Here is a 16,652-nt window from a genome sequence, read left to right as displayed (position 1 = left end):
CCACATCCACACCACAACCGAACACTGGACCGTTCCACACCCACAATGGACTGGCCCACTGTTTTGCTCATCTTATTGAATTTTGTACTTATTTGTACTTACTTTTTTTTTTTTTTAATAATAATAATTTAGACGACTCGATATACACCAATCAACCATAACATTATGACCACCTGCCTAATATTGTGTAGGTCCCCCTTTTGCCACCAAAACAGCCCTGACCCGTCGAGGCATGTATTCCACTAGACCTCTGAAGGTGTAATTTGGTATCTGGCAAAAAGACGTTAGCAGCAGATCCTTTCAGTCCTGTAAGTTGTGAGGTGGGGCCTCCATGGATCGGACTTGTTTGTCCAGCACATCCCACAGATGCTCAATTGGATTGAGATCTGGGGAATTTGGAGACCAAGTCAACACCTTGAACTCGTGATTCATCAGACCAGGCCACCTTCTTCCATTGCTCCGTGGTCCAGTTCTGATGCTCACGTGCCCGTTGTAGGCGCTTTCGGCAGTGGGTCAGCATGGGCACCCTGACTGGTCTGCGTCTACACAGCCCAATACACAACAAACTGCGATGGACTGTGTGTTCTGACACCTTTCTATCAGAACCAGCATTAACTTTTTCAGCAATTTGAGCTACAGTAGCTCGTCTGTTGGATCGGACCACACTGGCCAGCCTTCACTCCCCACGAGCATCAATGAGCCTTGGCCGCCCATGACCCTGTCGCCGGTTCACCGCTTTTCCTTCCTTGGACCACTTTTGATAGGTACTGACCACTGCAGACCGGGAACACCCCACAAGAGATGCAGTTTTGGAGATGCTCTGACCCAGTCGTCTAGCCATCACAATTTGGCCCTTGTCAAAGTCGCTCAGATCCTTACACTTGCCCATTGTTCCTGCTTCTAACACATCAACTTTGAGGACAAAATGTTCACTTGCTGCCTAATATATCCCACACACTGACAGGTGCCATGATAACGAGATTATCAGTGTTATTCACTTCACCTGTCAGTGGTCATAATGTTATGGCTGATTGGTGTATGTAGTCTGGCTCCAAATCAATTTTCAGTCACTAAGCCCCTCCCCAAGTTCTGCTCTCCCTTCTCACAGGTGGGTCAATAACCAGTCATAGCTAATCACTAATCGATAGTCTGATGGGGCGGGATCAATACGGGTACTCACATGCCGCCAATGAGGACCTGAGACTGGCGGTTGTTGACCTGGTTGTCGCTCTTGTGGCGAAACTGCCGGAGAGAGAGGAGCCGCTCGTTAGCACAGCATCGTTAGTGCAATTACCAACTTCGTTATGGTTATTAGTAGTAGTAGTTTTAGCAGTAGTATTAGTAGTTGTAGTAGTGGTGGTGGTGGTGGTGGTGGTGGTAATGGTAGTAGTAATAGTAGTAGTAATAGTAACAACAACAGGGCTATTTTTACAGTTATACACATATTGCTGTGATGATGGGGCTGTCAGGGATCAGTGATGCTGGGTGGATTAGTTGGGTCTGCAGTCTCTCAGCTCTCTGTCTCTTCCTCAACTTCCATCTCGCTTTCTCTTGGTTACTGTCTCATCTCATCTGTCTCTTCATATCTCATCTCTCTCTCTCTCTCTGTATCTTAAACTGTCTCTCTCTCATCCCTCTGTGTGTCAGACTCACGTAGTCGTCAGTGGCGTCCTTCACCGCAGTGATACTCAGCACCAGGACTAAAGGCACGATGGTGGTGAACCAGGAGAGCGACGAGATCTGGGGGATCAGCTGAGAAGGAGGGAGAGAGAGAGAGGTTAATGTATATAAACTGAATGGTGTACAAAGCATTAAAGAGAGAGAGAAAAGGGGAGGGAGAGGTGTAGAAACTGGATTTTGTACCAAGCATCAGAGGTTAGGGGTGTAGTGTAATCTACTGCACTGTACTGTGCTATATTTAGGCTGAAGCAGTAATTGGGCTAATCAGCATTAAACACAGCCTCTCAGTATCTCTCTCTCTCTCCCTCCCTCCTTCTCTCTCTTGTCCATCTCCCACAACTCTCTGGCCCCATCTCCCTCCCTCTCTGGTAGTGTCTCAGTGAGCCTGTCTGTCCTATTGTCCTTCAGATCAGAGAGACACGGTCACAGAGAGAGAAGGAGCTGTAAACTGATAGTGTCTGCGGCCGGCTCTGTCCGTCCCTCCCTCCCTCCCCCATCTTAAACCCTCTCAAATTCTTTCCCTCTTCCTTCTCTCCGCCTCCCTCTCTGAATCGAATGTGCTTCCATCTCCTTCCCCCCCACTCACCCTGTCTCTCTTTCTCTCCGCCTACTCCCTCTCCCCCTCCCTGCCTGTCCCCCTCCCCCCCCTACTCCCTCTCCCGCCTATCCCCCTTCCCCCTCCACTCCCTCCCCTCTCTCTCCCTGCAATTATGTGCTAGATCAACACACAACGGCTGCAATGGAAATGGTGACACTTGCATTTATATGCATGTCTTCAATATCGGTGTATGTATCTATCTATCTCCCTATCTCTTCATGTTATCTAGGAATCTATCTATTCCCAGAATCAGTACCACCAATCAATGGTTCTGTGTCTAAGGGGTCCATAGGGGGCAATCCAGGCCGAATCCAGCTACAGGGCTGCCACACTACACACAACATAAGCCCCTCGGCCACAACAGCAAGTACAGCACAGGCCTTTGAAGCCCACGCATGCTTACCTGCAGAATGAGCAGGAACAGGAAGTAGGTGTTGGCCACTTCCTGGAACTGCTCAAAGAGATTGACAGGCAGGAAAGTGATGATGCTGTACTTGGAGGTCATGATGCAGTTATTCTGTGAAAGTGAGAAAAGGAGTGAGGAAGAGGGAGGGGAAGAGAGGGAAGGAGAGGAGGGGGAGGGGGAGATGTGCAGTAGAGTCGAAAGCCGAGAGAGAGGGAGAGAGAAAGGAGAGACTAATTAAAAGAACACTCAAACACAGGCTGAGAGACACACTCACACACAGACTGACACACCAGCCAGCTAGGATGTGAGCCATGCTGAACTGTGCTAGACCACAAGAACTGGGGCTCAGACACAAAACCAGAGAAACCAACTCCTCCACTAATCCATTAAAATCCATCACATTGACCACAGCAGCCCACACTTTGGCCCTGGACAGCCACAGGGGGGCGCTGTGGCACAATAAACTGAACAGTCCCTGGCTCATTCAAACCTGATAGTTTGCTGTTAATGGTAAGGCCCAGATTGGAGCCAGCGCTGTGCGGACAGTAGTATAGTATAGTATAGAGCCCACACTGGAGGCAGCACTGTGTGGACTATATTATAGTATAGTATAGGGGCCCAGACTGGTTCCAGCGCTGTGTGAACTATAGTATTATTATTATTATTATTTTTATTTCTTGGCAGACGCCCTTATCCAGGGCGACTTACAACATAAGTGCAATAATACAGTTAAGTACAAGGCATCAATCATTACAAATTCAATGTAACTAAAACATAGCAAGTCAAAATACATTTTACAAATTCCAATTTACAATTTACACAAGTACAGTAATTGAGGTTCTATATCCTGGATGGTGAAAGCTAAGTGCTGTCAAGATGTAGGGTCACAGTCAAGGGCTACAGGAAAGGGAGCAAGGAGGAAAACAATCAAAAACGCAAGAAGCATAATAAAACTGAAGTGCTATCTAGCAGGGATAAAAGGACTAATATTACAATATACAATATTAGTATAGTATAGTATAGCATACTGCCCAGACTGACACCAACACTGTGTGGACTAAAGTATAGTATAATATAGTATAGTACAGTATAGGGCACAGCCAGTGCTGTGCAGACTATAGCCCTCCCCCCCCACCCACCCAACCAATCAATCAATCAGATATCAATTCAAACTTGATCTCCCTCCTTACCGCGTACTGGAACTTCTCATTGTACTCCCGATCATTGGCGCGTACTCTCCTCTCCTCCTCTGCTGAAAAGAGGGAAAAATAAAATAAAAAAAGAAGATCTCTTTGCAGAGAGACACGAAGTCTCTAACACTATAACACTAACATCCACGGGGTTAGGGCCGGCCATGGAGCCACAGGTTCAGCCCCTCCTAGCCTCTGCAGAACAGCCCTGCAACACCACCCGCTTTCCCTCACGATGTAACTGAATGAAAAATACATAATTGTGTGCAGCTGTGCAGAAACCCTGCATGGACTGAGCTGGACTAAAAAGCCAGAGTTTGACTGTCTCTGTGTATCGTGCAGAAATGAGACAGGGCCCAACACATATCCTGTCACACACTCTGCATCTCATTGTGGGTCTGTGAGTGTGGCATGCACTGTTGTATGTCTTTCTGTGTGTGAAACTGTGTATCTGTCTATTTGTGCGTCTCTGAAAATGTGTATGTGTACCATAATCAATATTAATGTGTGTGTGTGTAGGACTGTACGTGTGTGTGTGACATCTATCCAGTGACATCTGTGACTGTGTTTCTTTCCACTTTAACTGATCTGCAGGTTCCCACAGTATGACATCGTAAAATAATAATAATAATAATAATAAAAATATTATTGGTTTTGTTTTATTATTAATAATAATAATAATAATAATAATAATAATAGTAATAATAATAATAATAATATTATACTAGAATCAGAGGCTGCAGAAGTACTATGCAGAGTCTATACATGAAGCCCTCAGCATATCTGCAGAAAATTTGCAAGGAAAAGCATTTCTCTTTCCCCCCCTCCCCCCTCCTCTCTCCACGTTTCTGCTGATGTGTTTATGTTTGGGAGACTACACATCCCTCCCCCAGCTCATCAAATATTGATCCCACTCTTTTTAAAAATGAAAAGCCTGTTCGGAGTAACGACAGCCCAGGGAAAGCACTAAGAGGAGGTGCGGAGGGAGGGAGACACACTCACATAGCACACACACTCACACAGGCTCACTCTCACACACACACACACACACACACACACAAACACACACAAGCACAAGCACATTCACACTCTCACACACACACTCACAACCAAGGACGCATTTCCTGCCGTCCACACAACAGCAGATAGAGAGAGCCCACTACCACAGCTGAAGTGATGCATTGTGAAGTTCGCCATATGAAAACAACAGTGGTTCCCTAGAAAACTACAGAATGGTGTGCGATGACTTGAATGGTAGCTGAGTGGGGACACACTTAGACATCTGTTCGGTTCTCTGTCTAGAGCAGCTGAGCACAATGCTATAATCTGACTTGAATACAGCACAGTGCCAGAGAGGCCCGATCGCTGCGGTGAGCTGCAAGGGGACTGACCGCAAGACCAACACCACCCATCTCCACAGGAAGAATCAGAGAGAAAGAAGGTGAAGGTTGAACTTAAATCCCCCCGTCCCAAGATCATTATAAAATAATCCGCCCACCCAAGATGTGGTTTTCTGTGACTATGTAACCCAGAGTCTCAGTCAGTCAGTCCGCTTATATCAATCAGTATATGTCAGTCAGTCAGTGTAACAGTTAGTCAGTCAGTGTGGCAGTCAGTCAGTAAGTGTGGCAGTCAGTCAGCGTACGTGTCAGTCAGTCAATCTGTGTGTAAATAAAGCACTTCTGTTTTTTCTTTTTAGCCTGTGGTTTCCTGTCCTACTCTCAGCTCTGCTCCTCCAGCACAGCACCACATTTGTCTCATCGAGTGCCGTGTTGTTTTAAAGGCTGACTGACGCCTCCTATACACTGACCCCCCACCCCCCCCTCAATTTCCTGCTGATGAAATGCAGGCTGGTGCCCTTCAGAAACCAAGACAATCAAACTGTCCACTTCTCTCTGTCCTTCTGTCTTCCTTTTTTCAATGTCAATGTCAGTTTGCTACACTAACCCCCTCTCTCCCTCCTCTGCTCTACAGTCAGCTACTGTAGACTAACCCACTATCTCTGTCTCTCTTATTCCACCTCCCCATCTCTCCACCTCTCTCTACCGTCAAGGTCAGTTTACAATCAGAATAATAGACTAACTCTCCCTCCATCTCCATCTTCTCCCTCCCTCTCTCTCCATCTCCCTGCTTCACTAGGCATCGCTTTAAAATCACAAAGGTGCGCCAACTCTCTCTCTGTCTCTTCCCATCTCCTTCCCTCCCTCTCTGCCTCCCTCTCTCTCCAAGGTCACCCATCAGTTTAAAAATCACAGTGCTATACTAACTCGCCAGCCTATTCAGCCCCCTCTCCCTCCCCCTCTCTGCTCCACTCTGTTATCAGTAGAAAACACAAACTGATACATCCTACACCCCCCCCCCACCAGAAACACATCACATACACTTTCTCCTACAAAGTCCTGCCTGCTGATTGGCTGCAGATGACATCATGCCCCACCAACCAAAACTGTACTGTGCACAGCGTCTCTGCTGCCGGTCAGCAAAGCTACAGCAGCACCATGAAGAGTCAGAGCAGCACGAGTGCCCAGCTGTGCTGACCCCGGTAACCAGCCCAGCTGTGCCCCACTGCAAGAAACACATAACGGTCTGCTTTGCTGCAGAGTGCAGTGCTAAAGTGTCACAATGTGCACAAGGCTCTGCAAAGGAAGCCAGTCCAGTGTTGGCATGGCCCTAAAGACACTGCTGGCAACACAGAGCAAGTGTGTGTGGGGGAGGGTGGCAGTGCCCAGGACACATGCACTTCAACTCCATTGGTCGGCCCGGAATTCAGCAGCCCACCAAAACGCAGACCAGGAGCCACCATCAGACTTTGCGAGCTTTTGTCTACAGCATACTTGCACAGAGGCTAAGATGTCAATTCTGTACTGTCCAGCTGCTGGTGGACTGGACTAGACTGGACTTCCACTGATTGGACTGCTGCAGAGTCACTGACTGGACTTGACTGTCCTACTGCTGCAGAATCACTGACTGGACTGGACTGCTACAGAGTCACTGACTGGACTGGACAGGAGGACTGCTGCAGAGTCACTGACTGGATTGTACTGGACTGCTGTCTGAACTGGGAAGTTCCTGGTTTTAAGTCTTTAACAACCTTCATTTCCCCTCCACTCTACCTCAACTCCTGCTACAGACAACAGTGCTGTTCATGTCAGTAGGTCCTCATGACTAAGGCCTGAGGCTGATCACATGGAGAAGGCATGCTGGTCACAGGCACTCTGACAGTAAAGGTTTACCAACTGTACTATGAGGATAGCCATGCCACACAAATAAGGATAAATGTATGCTTTTCTCATGGTTAATCAGACTGACAACATACAGCTGCCCTGGTCCAGATCATACAGTCTGCTGGTTTTCCTTTCAGCCTGACTCTCACACTATTGATTCAGTTATTAGTTTGAACAAGTCTAAATGTGTAGCTCTTGCCTACAGCGGCCTGTAATTATTGCGATCAGCTATTCAGCTGGGAGGTCTGTGGTAATACCAGTCAGGTAAGGGTGTTTTAGGTGGTAAGTTACACAGAAATGAGGGCAGGGGGTACAAGGAGTGAGTGGTATGTAGGGTTTTAATAATATGATGACAATCCTAAATAGATAGAAAGGGATGGAGATGGAAGGACACAGAAAGAAAAAGAGAAACACACATGATGGAGACATGGAAATGAAGGGTGTTTATTAAATTGCCACACCAGAGTCCTCACACATCACTCCCAACAGCAACCAGGGCACAGGCAGAGCACCACCAGTCACCAGCACACACACGGGAAAATTCAAAACATATTTTTATTGTTATCTGATTATTCACCGCCCTCGGTCAATCTCACTTTTCCGGATTAAGTATAAACCACATTCAGAAGAAGGTCGTGTATGTAACTGACCTGTGGGACAAAACAACGCTCAGACTGCGGGACATGTTACATGCAAAACAACAGAACCGACAAGTGATGCTGACATGTGAATACTGCGCATGGATAAACACCACAAACCAGCAAAGCCATAAAATACCATAACAAATTAAATAAACACATTAATAAATAAACGTGTACCTGTCCCTTTTCTGGCGCCTTTAACGCAGTTAATACCTTCCTGTTTCTTCCTTTTCAGAGGAACCACGATAGGAAACCACTTTTCCGGGATATCTTTCGGGATAGTCATTGTATCTACTTTTACTACTATTAATATAAATTATAAATATTCCTACATTTTAGTTTTAACTCTAATTGTGTGTCATTTTAAGAGCGACAAAGGGAATCCTGTCCGCTTTCAACGCCGCTGTGCCCTGTGCCGAGGTCCGAGGATGCAGCATCCCCGCTAGCATGGGAAGCGGGTACCGGTGCGGCGGTGCCTGCTCTGCCCCTCTGTGCCCATCTCTCCCGGGGCCGCGTCTCTCCGGCTCTGCCGCAGCAGCGCTTAGGTCATTAGCTCAGTGTAGCAGCCGGCCACTGTAGCGCTGCATCAGCCCCCACACCAATATTATTAATAACAGTAGTAGTAGTAGTAGTAGTAGTAGTAGTAGTAGTAGTAGTAGTAGTAGTATAGTGCAGAAAATACGCACACGCACACGATTAAAAAACGAACTTCCAGCAACAACAACTTGGCTTTTTAAAATGGTAATTACTGTGATAATTATGGTTTCAAGACAGCGGCCGAGGTAGTTTAAATAATATCAAAAAATGCAGGAATACGGGCGCACAATCCACTCAGTGTCTTCAGAGTCGCTGTGGATCCTGTTTCGCTCGTCCGATGGCATTGTGTTGAGCATGAATGCTGCTGCGCTTGTCTGCGAGTTGTCAGATTTCTTGAAGGGTTTCCTGCCCGCCAATCTCGCACAGGAGGAAAAACCAAACAGAACGAGTCCCCTCCTCTATTCGCCAGGAAAACAGTACGCCATCAGCCCCCGGCTGCCGGACGTCTCCCCTCTTTCAAAACAATAACACTCTCACACACGCACTGCGAATTTACTGGGCCCTTTTATAGATGACGTAATCCCGGCCGCCCTCGATTCGCCGCTGCTCGACCAATGGCTGCGCTCTGTCAGCGTTGTCACAGCAACTGCCTCTGCAGGGAGGAGGCGAGGTTCGCGCAGAAACAGGTCACGGCGACTACGAAACCGGACGCCATTCCGGTTCACACTCCACCTGCGGTGAGCGTCCCGCCAAGTCGCCCTGAGCCAAAATGTCGTCCGACAGACGCCTCCAGTTGCACGACCGTGGCGGGTCGGTTGGACGGGCTGCTGCAGGCTGGGGAGAGGGGAGAGGGGAGAGGGGCTCTGCGGCTGGCGACTGGGCCAGGCAGGTGTCCGTGCATGTGCAGAGAGAGTGCCTGTACGGGTGAGGAGAGGACGCGCAGCATAGCCCCCAGCCACATATATATATATATATATATATATATATATATATATATATATATATATATATATATATATATATATGAGAGAGAGAGAGAGAGAGAGAGAGAGAGAGATAGAGAGATAGATAGATAGATAGATAGATAGATAGATCTCAATTGAAGAGATGTAAAGGGGGGAATAGCATTAGTTCGCACTTTCCTTAAATGCACTGCGTATTGTAAGGAGCAGGCACTCACAATCCCGCTTTGAATGCTCCTTGTCGCAGCCGCCGGTGTTTACAGGAGGTGAGCGGGGAGAGGGACAAGCCAGACGAGCAAGGCTGGCACTAAAACAGCCGGAGCCGCCAGCGGGAGAGAAGCGCTGCTCTGCGGCGTGCTCGGTGGGGGCTGTCCTTCCAGTGGCGGATGGTGACATTGCCACCGTCCCCCACAGACACGCAGAGGACACGGCGCCTGCTATACACTGGCCGAGGCGCGCTGCTTCTACACCAGTAATTAATGCATCGCCTCCATGTGCTCTATTTATTTAACTGATTGTATGCCCCTTCCTCACCGTGCTCTCGTTTCGTTTAATACAATAAAATACAATCAAGTCAGCAATACCAGACGCCGGCAGGCACACTCCAGTGAGCTGACGAAGTGGTGACTCAGCAGCCACGAACACCTATATAGGAGTATTATGAACGTATTTTGCTGCACCAACACGCATCAGACTAAAGGCATGGGATACAATATTTGCAAAGCTTTTCCCTTACTGCTCAAGTGCATGCCCCGGTGGGCGTGGTCACTGGGGGCTGGTGGCCTTGTGGGAGTGGTCACTGGGGCCTGATGCTCACACACTGAGCTTCTTTACAGATCATCCAGGTTGGAACTGGGGAAGGAGAGTGAGATTGAGAGGAGAGGAGAAAAAGACAGAGACATAGAGAAGGGGGGAGAAAGGAGAGTCAGCAGGAAAAAGGGAGAGATGAGGCGATAGGAGAGAGGGGAGGGATTCTCGCTCTGATCATGCTTAATGATCGTTTGTATCTGAAACAGCACTTATCCTTATTTTCCTCCTTTACAGCTCCATTGGAACTAGCAGACAATAAAACACACTCAATCACTCTCTCTCTCTCTCTCTCTCTCTCACACACACACACACACACACACACACACACACACATTGTCCCTCTGTAAAATCATGTGAGAAGCTGAACTGCAGGTCACCAATAAATGGTGCAGTATAGAACCAAAAAGGGTTCCGTGGCTTGCTTCATATATTGGCCCTCAGAAATATTGCATTGGTTCCACATCATACAAACAAATACTTCAAAACGGAACCATGTATTGTACGATTTGTGAAACACCCTTTTCATCCATATAAGCTGAATTACAAAATACATTAGTTTAATTTTACTCCACTTTTAAAAACTTTGTTATTGGTGTATATACAACAGTATAAGCTTAAACTCATAGCAACTACTGAAATTAGTGACTGTAAAATGGAAATTGAGAAATGCACCAAGGCAGATTTGTATTGTAACCAATTTGAGAATGACAAATCTGTGTTCAGTCAACTTGCTCTTACAAGAACATGTAGAACAGCAGAGAGCAACCTGTCCGGGTGTCAAATAACTGCCTGGGCTGCAAGACCCCTTTTTACCACATTAACAAGCCACACATGCTACATTTTAATTTAAATATAATTAAATAAATACATATCAACAATGTATTATGAAGGCATAAATATACTACTTTATTGTTATTTTTTATAACTTTTTGGGGGGTTGACCGTGGGCCGCAAGTGGATGCACTTTGGGTTGCCCACCACTAATGTAGAACCATACACTGAGAAAGACACAGATCAAGGAGAAAGGCAGGGGGGCTATGCCAGGCTCCTTCTGAAAAATCCAGGTTGAGACAGAAAGTGCACAACAGAGGGGTAAGGGATTCACAGGACAACTCAGACAGGTAATAACATCCACACAACTAATTACAAGTCAACCAACCCCCCTAGTCCAGACCACTGGGGTCCATTTCCCTGTGGAGGGCCGCTCCCAACATGTGTCTGTCCCTTTAAACTAATGCTAGAGCAGCTCCCCTTCACACAGTGCCACTTGGCAGGGACACGGCACTACAATATATAAGATTAACTTAAGGAAGGACAGATCATTTTGATCTCATCAAGCAACAATCAACAACTAGAAAATGAAGCCAAACAGGGTGATTAAACAGCTATACACATTAAATGTAACTTACGACCCTTTTAAGACGTCACTATGTTGTTTTAGAGTGCAGTAGTCATACCCAAATCAAATAAAACAACTCCACAAGTAATGACTTGGTCCCTGTTCTGGTGCTAGTTTCTGTAACAATCAATTCAATAACACTAATCAACCTTCAAAAATATATTAAAACAAAAGGTTCTAGGGAGGTCAATGCAAATACATGTGCAAATAAGTTAAACAGAGTACCTGATTAAGATACATTACGAGAACTGAATTCATCAAATCAATTATTGTAATATTCATCTATTTTTTAAGTAACCAAGTTCTTGTAGTCATGACCTGTCTCCAGGCAATGACCTCCAAGCTTTCAGGCTTTGACTTCTTAAGGAGATCTGAGTGTTACATGTTGCTATGGTAATGTAATGACACATAGTGAACATGGCAGACCGAGGAGAAGAGGGTCAGGGTGCCAGGAAATGGTTCAGGGCACTGAAATGTCGTGTGGAATTGTTTAGGTCAGACTACTTTTGCATGGTAACTTGCAATAATAGGTTTGTTTCAGACATGAGTTTTCAGATTTCTGGACATTTAAGCAATCCCATGGGCCATTTAAGATATGCGCAAATCCCATGAATATAAGGAGGTCAAGTCAATCCAGACTGACTTTGTTCTGTGCGTATATATGTACATGAAGGGATCTTTTGGACAAATATACACATGCGAGGGACAGGGTTTGCAAATAATTTGTGTCATAAGCACCAATTTCTCACATACATCCCACTATAATATGGACCAATCAGGCGTCACGATATTGGATCTCTGTGTCAATCACTGATGCTTGTGAATCTTCACAAATAAAATAACTCAATCAAGCTATTAAAAATAAAATCCACTGGTCCTGGTTAGAGGACGAGGGTGAAGTTAATTTACAAAACAGTGGAGGCAAGGCAACCCACATTAAAATTGGCGACTGCATGAAATTAAATCAGCAGCCTGAAGCAATTTGCGAGTGGTGGTGTGCTGACTGGCTGATCTATGGAGCGTGAGGTAGGTCTCGTTCGCACAATTGATCAGTTACACTCATGTATGCGTCTTTGGTTACACTAATTATATTTGGTCATTATGGAGTGTGATGTTAATGATGTATGTTTAGTCTATGCTTAGATTGAAACAAATGTATTAACGGAATCGAAATGTAGGTCTCACAGAATATTCACTGATTTGTATCATTGTAGTGAAAGACACACCCATAGGCAGTCCCCAGATCCTGACCTATATATACAGCTCAGAAACATGTTTGTCCTGTACCCTGTGTCTGTTGTTTCAGAATGGTTTGCGTCTGTTATAGTTTACTGATATGAGTTTGAGAAACAATTTCCACAGCAATCTTTGTTTGGTTCCCTTGCAAAATGGTTTAAACTTTAGAGTTTCACAATAAATGGTTAAGAATCTGTTGTACCTCGTGTTTTGTCAGGCTTACATTGTTTTAAGGTGTAGCGTTATGTTGGGTGTATTTTGATAAGAGCATTTTAGCTCTGAGCTGAAGCACTGATCTAAAGAAGACCTCTCCCCCCCAAAGTTATCAGATTTCCTTAACTCATCAGCTTGGAACTGGTTTACATCAAAGTGACAGTCTTGGGAGGATGGCACCGAGAATAGGCCAAATAGTTTGTAATCCTGCTATGAGATGTCTGGAGAAAGGGGCCTGTAGGTAATAAACTCTTTGAAATGGAGCCGAAATCCAGACACAGAGCTACGAACCCGGGCCAACCGGCATTTCCAAAAGATGGCATGGATGGACATCAGTCATAAATCAAGCCCCCCTCCAATAGGACACTGGGGGCTGAAACCGAAATCCAATCTCAAAAACTCAAGAACCAATCACCTATTGATCGGACAGACATATAAAGAACAGCGCACGGCCTCTTTTTCTCTCTCTCTCACCTGAACCAGAAACTCGCTGCCACAGCTCAACCTGTAGCTCTGTTGCCCGAACCGGAACCAGAAACCAACCAAGTCTTTGCCGGCAACAGAAGAGTTAAACTGGGAGAAGGAGATTGAGCCGTACGAAGAATTCTTTTAAAGGACTTTATTAAATAAAGAACTTTACAGACTGCGCATGACCGCCTGTGCCCACCTGATCAATGGAGTTTTACAGCTGGACAATTGACTAAGTCGACTGTATACGAAAGTGTCAGTCATTTAAATAGCTATTTGAGTCTTAAGAAACTTGACCCTTGGAACGAACAGGGCCCAGCTTTCCTCAAAGACTTTGTCTTCAAGTAACTACGGTGGAAACCCTGCTTGCCAAGAAGATTTTGTGCACAACCTTGGAGCCTTCAAACCAGTGGAAAATCTGTTTGGAAAAGACTCTACATTCGCGAAACCCCAACTTCCAGGTGCATCGACTGAGTGGAAGTTCTTGGACGAAGCCGAACCGGACTGCCTTTGTTCCAAACCACACGGACCTCGTGCCGTGTGCTGTTATCTGAGCCCGAAGACAGAGAAGCCTCTCTGCGACGAAGTTCAGATAAGTTTAACAGTTTGGAGTTTGTGATTCATGACATTTGAGAAATCAATTAGAAATGTTAATCTGTGATTCATAACTCTAGAATGTGTAATATCATTTAGTTTTCTTAAATATAAATGTGTGTTGCATTAAACTGTTTTGTTGATAATTTTAGAAATAAAATCTGTCAACGCCGAGAAATATCTTCTCATTCCTGTTTAACTGTTTAGTCTGAAATTGACACAAGTTAATAGACATTAGATTATTGGTGGCCCTGCCTATCCTTAATCATTGAATAATAATCAGTTAAGGGAAATTGTGGTTACAAGTAATGATAGGATCTTTCTCGGCACCTAAACGTAAATGAGACGTTATATATATAACGAGAAGTTACCTGACATAAATACTAACCTGCGTAGTTATTTAATGTCTGACTAACAATACTAATGAGACTCACCTTCGTCTTACTAACCGGTATTGTAGTCAATGTGTTTATAACCTTTTTTGTTGAACGATTTGTGTTATCATATGCGATCCCATGGTCTTTGATTTGGTCACGGAAGTGATTTGTCTTTGATTTGTTGATCTAGAGATGAATTTTAATTAGTTTTTCCCTTTTGTATAATTAGTGTAGTGCTACATTTAGTCTTTTCTTTTGAATACATTTGACAATTTATATCTTTGGAATTGGTGTCTGCGTCCAATTATTACAGAAATTGAGTTCTCCAAGATTCCAGGATTCGTGATAAGGTGATACTATAAATTAACTTCTTTAATTGAAATTTATAAGTGTACCTTACGCTACAAAGGTTTCACATTTTTTTTGTTGCCTTATTGTAGATGCATAGAGTTAGAGCCTTCATCTTAAAAAAACGGAAATGCATCAAACTGCATCTATGAACTGGGAGTGTTATACCATTCTTGAAAACATGAGAACAATCAGGAATCATGTTCTGATTATTATTCACAATTTAAATGTAAAATGAGGTTGTTTTTGCGATGTGTTAACAGTTGCTAAACAGAGTAAGACCGCCAAAGGAATACTGAGTTAATACTACAGGATATCATCTAGTAAAGTAACATCAGGGTTTCCCACAGCACTATTCACAAATTGGTGCCGCCTGGTCAAAGATATATGGAGAAGGCCAAAAAAAAACAAAAAAAACTTTAAAGCACAAGGACACATGCTACTTCTAAACCCCCCCATCCCCCGCTTGACAATCTGCCAAGACCCCCGTGCCCCTCACCTCCTCGACAATTCAGTAAAAGACCTACTCTAATTTCTGTGGCAAACCCTGAACGTTATTAAAAGACAAACAATAAATAACTAAATAGATTAATCGAATAATTGACGAATCAAGACTTGATTCATGTCTTCAAAATCATGAAAGGCATCGACCACATCAAACCAGAGAAGCTTTTCCAGATCAGCAGGGACACGCGCACCCAGGGACACAAATGGAAATTGGGCTTCAAGGCATTCAAAACAGAAAACAGGAGACACGTCTTCACTACACAATTTTATTCAGGTGGTCATAATGTTACAGTGAGGCCACTGACAAAGAAATGATCATAATGGTCTATAATTTTAATGGTAGGTGTATTTTAACAGTGAGAGACAGAATAACAACAAGAAAATCCAGAAGAACGCATTTCAAAAAGTTATAAATTGATTTGCATGTTAATGAGGGAAATAAGTATTTGATTCCCTATCAATCAGCAAGATTTCTGTCTTCCAGGTGTCTTTTATACAGGTAACGAGCTGAGATTAGCTAATCTCAGCTCGTTACCTGTAGAAAAGACACCTGTCCATAGAAGCGATCAATCAGATTCCAAACTCTCCACCATGGCCAAGACCAAAGAGCTGTCCAAGGATGTCAGAGACAAGACTGTAGCTTGGTGAGAAGATGACAACAGTTGGTGCGATTATTCGCAAATGGAAGAAACACAAAATAACTGTCAGTCTCCCTCGGTCTGGGGCTCCATGCAAGATCTCACCTTGTGGAGTTTCAAGGATCATGAGGACGGTGAGGAATCAGCCCAGAACTACACGGGAGGATCTTGTTAATGATCTCAAGGCAGCTGGGACCATAGTCACCAAGAAAACAATTGGTAACACACTACGCCGTGAAGGATTGAAATCCTGCAGCGCCCGCAAGGCCCCCATGTTCAAGAAAGCACATGTACAGGCCCGTCTGAAGTTTGCTAACATCTGAATGATTTAGAGGAGAACTAGGTGAAAGTGTTGTGGTCAGATGAGACCAAAATCAAGCTCTTTGGGATCAACTCAACTCGCCATGTTTGGAGGAGGAGGAATGACCCCAAGAACAGCATCCCCACCATCAAACATGGAGGTGGAAACATTATGCTTTGGGGATGTTTTTCTGCTAAGGGGACAGGACAACTGCACCGCATCAAAGGGACGATAGACGGGGCCATGTACCATCAAATCTTAGGTGAGAACCTCCTTCCCTCAGCCAGGGCATTGAAAATGGGTCGTGGATGGGTATTCCAGCATGCCAATGACCCAAAACACACAGCCAAGGCAACAAAGGAGTGGCTCAAGAAGAAGCACATTTAAGGTCCTGGAGTGGCCTAGCCAGTCTCCAGACCTTAATCCCATAGAAAATCTGTGGAGGGAGCTGAAGGTTCGAGTTGCCAAACGTCAGCCTCGAAACCTTAATGACTTGGAGTGGATCTGCAAACGTACAAAATCA

The 16,652-nt window shown here is 44.9% G+C and overlaps 1 protein-coding gene across 6 annotated transcripts in view; it reads right to left on the bottom strand.

The window, feature by feature from the left end:
- Nucleotides 1-16,652, bottom strand: part of atp8b2 (ATPase phospholipid transporting 8B2) — a 38,374-nt gene that overhangs the window by 18,097 nt on the left and 3,625 nt on the right. For 2 of the 6 annotated variants that reach the window (XM_066721562.1, XM_066721568.1), the window contains exons 1-5: nucleotides 7,917-8,793; nucleotides 3,875-3,936; nucleotides 2,682-2,795; nucleotides 1,654-1,752; nucleotides 1,181-1,242 (exon numbers count right to left, since the gene is read on the bottom strand). In XM_066721562.1, coding sequence (XP_066577659.1) covers nucleotides 1,181-1,242; nucleotides 1,654-1,752; nucleotides 2,682-2,795; nucleotides 3,875-3,936; nucleotides 7,917-8,025 — 446 coding nt within the window. In that variant the 5' untranslated portion in view covers nucleotides 8,026-8,793. Of the gene's footprint in view, nucleotides 1-1,180; nucleotides 1,243-1,653; nucleotides 1,753-2,681; nucleotides 2,796-3,874; nucleotides 3,937-7,916; nucleotides 8,794-16,652 lie in introns of those variants that run through there. The other 4 variants (XM_066721564.1, XM_066721563.1, XM_066721566.1 and 1 more) reach the window with 2 other exon arrangements.

The sequence above is a fragment of the Amia ocellicauda genome, chromosome 14, assembly GCF_036373705.1.
Source record: "Amia ocellicauda isolate fAmiCal2 chromosome 14, fAmiCal2.hap1, whole genome shotgun sequence".
Taxonomy (NCBI): Eukaryota; Metazoa; Chordata; class Actinopteri; order Amiiformes; family Amiidae; genus Amia; species Amia ocellicauda.
Note: the sequence above shows the minus strand (reverse complement) of the source record. Positions and strands in the feature narration are given on the sequence as shown.